Here is a 7,095-nt window from a genome sequence, read left to right on the forward strand (position 1 = left end):
TTGCGTTGCTTTGAAATAATATGATTTCACTGTTTTTACAAATATCTTTATAAGAAATGTAACGACAAATCTCCAAATATGAAGATCATAAATACCATCGACAAATACCATCGACCAAGCTTCAAATCTACCAAATATCCGTACGTCTCTTTTCCATATTTTTTGCATGTTACCTAAATCATGTGAACCTAAAAAAAAGAATATACTAGTATTGTTTACCTAAAAGAAGCCAAAGGAAAGATTTGGACACTTGTCGACGCCTAGTCGCCTCCTAACTCTGACGACACGTTGCTCGAGGACATATACGGAACTCCGGTCGGAACAGAAACAAATAGTTATTTGACTACCTGAATTTCGACACGTCATCACTTTCTAGACTCACAGAGGTCAGAAAGACCAATAAGCACTCTACCATTCCTAACCAAGTGTCACGTCACTTCTTATCGAGCGTTTCGTTAGATACGTACAGTGCCACCTCACTCCTCTTTGCTCACGTTTCTTTAGTTTTTCTTCTGCACACATTATGTTTTAACAAAAAAAAATTGGTAATCAGCTTTTCCTTAAAACTCCACGTGTATAGACGACATCATCTTATACAGTTACTTATTTCATTTTATTTTCGCGTTGGTAGATAAACTCGATGTTACCAAAAGTATACACTTTCTCTAATTACTCAAAAAAAAATATTAAAAATTAAAAACCTTCCTTATATATATACCTTCTCTGTAATAACAAAGTGAAAGCAAACAAACATTAACAAAAAAAAAATGAACTGGACTAGAGAAAAAGCAATAGGTCATGGCTCGTCAGCCACCGTCTACGCCGCCACGTGTCAAGAATCCGGAGAAACCATCGCCGTGAAATCCGCCGAGTTTCACCAGTCGGAGTTTTTGCAAAGAGAAGCCAAACTCCTCTCCTCCATGAATTCTCCTTACGTCATCGGATACAGAGGATGCGAAGTTACGAAAGAGCCCTTAGCTACTTACAACCTTCTCATGGAGTACGCACCGTACGGGACGCTGGCCGACGTGGCGGCTAAAAACGGTGGTTGCATCGACGAGGCTCGGGTTGTGAGCTACACGCGCCAGATACTTCTTGGTTTGGAGTACGTTCATAACTTGAAGGGAATCGCGCATTGCGACGTTAAGGGAAGCAACGTGCTGGTCGGAGTCAACGGAGAGGCCAAGATCGCTGACTTCGGTTGCGCGAAACGGGTTGAACCGGAGTTAACCGAACCGGTTAGAGGAACTCCGGCGTTTATGGCGCCGGAGGTGGCGCGTGGAGAGAGGCAAGGGAAGGAGAGTGACATTTGGGCGCTGGGGTGTACGGTGATAGAGATGGTCACCGGTTCTCCTCCGTGGGTTGGTGGGGATTCGACCGACCCGGTTTCGGTTCTTTACCGGGTCGGGTATATGGGTGAGTCGCCTGAGCTGCCTTCCTCGCTTACGGAACAAGCAAAGGATTTTTTGGGAAAGTGTTTGAGAAGAGATGCGAAGGAGAGATGGACAGCGACGCAATTATTAAACCATCCGTTTGTAACAACCAAACCGAATACAGAACCGGAATCGGAAACCGATTTGGTTACGAACTCACCGACAAGCGTGACGGATCAAATGTTCTGGAGGTCAGTGGAAGAGGAGGAGGATCAGGAGCGTCCAAGCTGGTGGGAATGTCACGAGGAGAGAATTGGAGTGCTAAGCTGGATTGGTCAGGCTGTGGTGGATCCCACGTGGGATATGGACGGTGAAGATTGGATCACGGTTCGACGGAATAATGATTAGTCGGTCACATGATGAGACAGTGTTGATTATTTTGAATTAGGAAAAAATTGTTTAATGCATTTGGTCAAGGAAATTGAAAATTTTGAATTTGAGTGAATGTAGGTAAGGTTTAGATCAAATTCATGTACATACATTTACTAATCCATCATTTTTTTATAAGAAAATTCCCATGATTCCAAATTTTGTTGCTCATTGTTAATAAAACAAATATAGTGAAATTGGACTTTGATATATTAATCTAAAATTCCTTTAAGCCAAGCATATATGCCAGAAATGGTATGAGTTATTTGCCAATATGTTTTGTAACTACAACTGTATGAAACTAGATTTGGCGAAGTAGTTAGGTAAAAGAATGAGATTTATGGTAAGCATACTAAAGGATGATTTGTGGAGTGCAATGATTTTAGCTTGTATGGAAAGTGAGAGATGAAGGCGACAAAGATGCCGAACCAGCCGAACTGGTTTGTTGGTTGGTTAGTTGGTCACTTCGGAGTGTTAGGCAAACTGAAAAGATTCCTTTCGAATCTTTGTTAAGGATTCGCACCTTCACTCTGTTTTTTTTGCTTGTGTTGAAAGCTTTGGTTAGGTCATGTTGATGTCATTCATTCATTTATGTCTTTGCTTCTACACAAATATAATTATCGTTTGATAAAATAATTGACAGGTTTGAAAACCTACCTTATTATACTACTAAATCTCATTCAATTATTAAAACACTTTTCTTGCAAGGGAGTATCAAACCATAGATGAGTCATCATCAAATGTCTAGCTAGATATAAGAAGGTAAAAACGAGTTTACGGTACCATATCTTACATACACACTGATAGTTTTTGTTGTTAACAGATTAAGTTAGGTGGTAAACAGAAACCTCATATCTTCCGCTGTCAACTTCCCTATGGCCTCCTGAGAACCACCAACGGTCCTGTAATGACACAAAAAGAGTGTCAATGATAACCTCTAATTAATAATAGTTTATGTTGGGAAATAGAAAACAACAGAAACAGGGAATCTTTTACTCACCCTTCAAACACAAGTTCCTTCTTCTTCTGAAGCTTCAGGATCCTTTCCTCCACTGTGTTCTCTATTATGAATCTCACAACCCTGTAACACATGCATCCAAAGATTATTCTTAAGTACACACACCAACAAATATAGAGATCCAAGGAGAACTAAAGTGTAAACCTGATTGGCTTGTACTGTCCAATCCTATGTATTCTGTCTTGTGCTTGTCTCTCAACCGCTGGGTTCCACCACGGATCCATCATGAACACCTACAGAGTTTTAAACAATGTGAGAACAAATTTTGAAATAGGCGCATATCTCTCCATAGTTATTAACTAGACAACTTACATGTGAAGCAACTGTTAGGTTGAGAGCAACCCCTCCAGCTTTCAAACTCATTAAGAAAACTCTGCAATCTGGATCTTCTTTGAATCTATTGATGGCAGCATCTCTAGCTCCCATGGACATACTTCCCACCAGTTGGGCACAACCAACCCCACACTGTGTTGTAAACAAAATGGGGTTTCAGTCTGATTAAAACCAATGTCAAAGAATTAACATAGCCGGAGCGTAGTGGGTTGCTTACCTTCCCGAGGGTGTAGTGTATCAGATCCAAAAATGATGTAAATTGGCTGAAAACTATTGCTTTGGCAGACCCATCTCTTTCAACCATGAACCTGATTTCTTCCCTCTGCCATACAAACATGATCACGGTATGGTTAAAGAACAAGCAGGGTGCACTATTTGAACGGGAGAGACATATAGTTAAGAGCACATACCAAAGCCTCTATTTTTGTACTTGTCTGAAAATCATCGAGCTTTATCCGATTCAAGATGCTTGAGGCTCTAAATCCTTTTAGTGTCGTCTTGTTTGCATGTTGCTCTGCGCCAGCTTTAGTAGTCCAATCCACGGTTAGTAGTTTCGAGCATGTCGGACAGCTGACTTTTCCCAGGGATGCAGAGAAATCAATCAAACAGGCTTTACAGAACACATGTGCACACGAAGTCACCTTCACAATTTAAAAACCAAAGAAAATATTAATGGAACAAGTTAGTCCAGCAATAGAAATCTAACAGATTCCTGAACAAATTATAAGGTTGGACAAGATACAGAGAAATTAAAAAAGATCGAAAAAAAACTGATACACTTACAACACTGTCTTCAGCCGGTTCGTGGCAGAGACCGCACTCTTGCTCCCTTTTGTTCTCACCATTCAAGTTAGCGTTTTCTCCACTAGAAGCGGAATACACCACAAGGTAAGGATGATCAACAGCCTGCAAAAAGATTGCAGAGAAAATACATCACAAATTCTATAACCCATATCATCCTCAAAGTGCATTAACCAGAGAACTGTAGATGTCAAACACCTGTCTCAGACGGGTGAGAAGATCAAATATATGTGCATAGTTATTCATCAATGTCCCAGCCTCAACATACCTGCAAACAGAAACGTACAAGGCACAGTCAACATTAAATTCTGTTACATGAACCAAGGAGCAAAAGACAGTAGAATAGAAGGTACTTAACGTATTAAATTGCGATTGGCTGTTTTGGTATAGTGACTCATAGTAATCAAACTCTTTTACATCTAGTGCATCTCGCCTCAGAGTGATCTACAAGAAGTGAAACTTGTAAGTTCAAGCTAGGAAGCAACTATATAGTGAGCTTTATTTACATTAAGACAAGGGAGACAAAGCAACATACGAATCTAGGAGGAAGGGCGAGATCAGCCGCCCGGCCCAGTTTAGTACGTCTTATGAGGATGTCTTTCAGAACTTTGTGCTTAAGCAATACCATGGCTCTCCTACCCAGTTCGTTGCCTCCATATGCTGTTATTGGTCTAGCCACATACTAGCAAGATTGGAAAATAACAAAAACCAGTTTAAAACGGTGATCTTTATTTAAAGAATTTGGTAAATATAAAGTGGCAAACTCATAGTTGTTACCTTGTTCCACCAACAGAAATGTCGCACTGCATTATGAGTGCAGCTGTTACAGCTTACATGCGCACTACAATCAAACGCAGCAGACAATATTATGAGCTAATGAAACAGAAGAGAAAGACGCAATAGCTAGGAATCGAGTGTGGTGAAAAACTTACGTGTAATCAAGAATTCTACAGTCACAGTCCTTGCAGAAGTAATACGAGTATGGACGAATTTGCAAGAAGCGAATCTGGGGGAAACAAAATAGTCAAGTCAGCGACGTTGGCGATAAAGTTTAAGTGCTATAGATAAAGTAACTTAAGGAAAGATTAACTAACCAGAGAGTAAAGCTCTCCAACACGGTTCTGGAGAGGGGTACCACTCAAAGCCCATCTGTAAGTAGCCTCCAAAGCAAAAACAGCTCTCGCAGTGTTGCTACGTCTTTCTTTGATGTAATGAGCCTGGTATAAAGAATATGAAATTTAGACTTTATACAGTAACCACTTAATATTCACAAAACAAAAGAGACTAATCTTGTACAGTTGTACTGACCTCATCCAAAATGATCCGGTTCCACGTAATAGAGTGCAAAAGAGACTTCTTTCTATCCACAGAACCAAGCTGATCGTCCTCCAATCCCTTTTTACTCTTCCTCCTAGACCGCTTCGTCTTGCTACCCTCTCCTTCATCAACTTCCTTCCCTTTCTTGGACGATGAAGCAGCTACAGAGATCTTCTTCTTCTGCTGCTTAGATTGCTTATTCGTTTTCACAGCGTTGGGCCCACAGAAATACTTATTGTGGATTAACAGCTTCGCGGGATAAAACGACTTGCTGCAATACTCACACTGCTCCTTGGGAGACATCATGCACTTCCTGAACTCATTCTCAACCGTGGAATAAGTCGTCAACACAAAGTCATACTTCTTAAACTCTTCAGCATTCTTCTCACGCTTAGCCCCATGGTACACAAGCACCTTGGTGCTCCCCGGGGATGTAAACCGATCAATCTCGCTTAACCACTGAGAGACAGCAACGAGAGGACAAAGCACAAGCGTGCACCCCACAGCTTTTTTGGCCTTATTAGCCCTGTCGAAGTCGCGCTTGGCGAGAACGAGAGAGATGGCTTGTATGGTTTTCCCCATCCCCATCTCGTCCGCGAGAATGCCTCCTCTAAACGACTGCTCCTGTTTCGATCCCCACGCTAAGAACTCCTTCTGGTACCTTAACAGCGGCATGATTAAGTCGGCAGGGGGCTCGGCGGTTTCGGCGATTAAGGTGTTCTGCTGGTTCAAGTCGACGTCCTCTGTCATGTGTTGGTCGATCCACTTCTGATCCTCTTGCTCCCAAATCTCCCACAAGAGGGTGCCTTTCTCTCTGATGACACGTGTGCTCTTTCTTTTAACGCCTCTTGGGAATGGTGGCCATGGCACAGGGACACGAGCAGGTACAGGATTGGGCAAATTGACATGGACGTTAGGGACATCATCATCATCATCATCCTTCTCCTCTTCCTCTTCCTCACCTATGTTCATTCTTCACATTATCATTTAAATATCCTCGGAAACTACTTTTGCTAGTTTATCATCATTACTAAGCATTAATTTATATTTAGTATAAAAAAGAGTGTATTAATAAAAAAGAGAAACCTTGAAACTCTGAATCGTCGTCATCTGAAGAAGAAGGTATTACATAAGTTTGTTCATCGACTTCTTCGTCATAGAGATTCTCTGTTTCATAAGAGAAGAAAACAATGTGAGCACGCTTAGATCTATCGATGTTTCTCAGAAGAAAACAGAGACGATCGGAGGAAACAGAGAGTACGTACGGTGGCGGTGAAATCGAGTACCTTGGTTCGATTGAAGAGTCTGCTTATTGCGAGATCGAAGCTCCATATCGCAGCAAACTCAATTTCGATTTCGAGTTAGCGATTTAGGGTTTATCTAATCGGCGTGAGGGTATTTAATAAAGAGGGGGAGTAAGTGGGGATATGCAATGCAACTGCCGATAACGGCGGGAAACACAATGTCACACGTGTCAACTTCCCCTTTTTTTCTTTCTTAAACCTAATAGCTTAATGGAAATAATTAACTCGAACACAACAAAAGACCAAATGAAGTCAATTATCAAAGATGTTTTCCTTCTTCATCGATTAAGTATCAACTCTTTTGATTTCCTTTATAACTTTTAACTTATTGGGAAAATTGGTTTTTTATAGCAAAAAAAAAAAAAAAAAAAAAGTAACTATGTCCATTTAGACTAATCTCTATTATTTTATGTCCCATTAGACTAATTTTTTTTCAAGATGGCAGTAATGCCCTTTAAATTGTAATTTTTTAAATAAAATATATAATGAATTCGATCATGCGGGACCGATCGATCCGAAT

At 40.8% G+C, this 7,095-nt stretch overlaps 2 protein-coding genes across 3 annotated transcripts; one reads left to right on the forward strand and one right to left on the reverse strand.

Moving 5' to 3' along the window:
* The first annotated feature begins 732 nt into the window (after positions 1–732).
* On the forward strand, positions 733–2,010 carry LOC106293003 (mitogen-activated protein kinase kinase kinase 2). Its single transcript, XM_013728672.1, has one exon. It carries the CDS (start codon positions 768–770, stop codon positions 1,779–1,781), a length of 1,014 nt encoding a protein of 337 aa, XP_013584126.1. The 5' UTR covers positions 733–767; the 3' UTR covers positions 1,782–2,010.
* Positions 2,011–2,530: 520 nt separating this feature from the next.
* On the reverse strand, positions 2,531–6,683 carry LOC106343203 (DNA repair protein RAD16). 2 transcript variants are annotated; one of them, XM_013782354.1, is made up of 16 exons: positions 6,537–6,683; positions 6,358–6,438; positions 5,263–6,233; positions 5,049–5,171; positions 4,887–4,960; positions 4,732–4,795; positions 4,490–4,636; positions 4,313–4,398; positions 4,153–4,222; positions 3,937–4,059; positions 3,564–3,794; positions 3,371–3,475; positions 3,133–3,285; positions 2,965–3,053; positions 2,803–2,883; positions 2,531–2,704 (listed from the first exon to the last, which is right to left on the reverse strand). In XM_013782354.1, exons 1-16 carry the CDS (start codon positions 6,601–6,603, stop codon positions 2,632–2,634), a joined length of 2,538 nt encoding a protein of 845 aa, XP_013637808.1. In that variant the 5' UTR covers positions 6,604–6,683; the 3' UTR covers positions 2,531–2,631. The 2 variants fall into 2 exon arrangements, with proteins under 2 accessions (XP_013637808.1, XP_013637809.1); XM_013782355.1 differs by having other exon boundaries at positions 6,558–6,679.
* Between the last annotated feature and the right edge of the window lie 412 nt (positions 6,684–7,095).

Source organism: Brassica oleracea, chromosome C5 (genome assembly GCF_000695525.1).
Source record: "Brassica oleracea var. oleracea cultivar TO1000 chromosome C5, BOL, whole genome shotgun sequence".
Classification (NCBI taxonomy): domain Eukaryota; kingdom Viridiplantae; phylum Streptophyta; class Magnoliopsida; order Brassicales; family Brassicaceae; genus Brassica; species Brassica oleracea.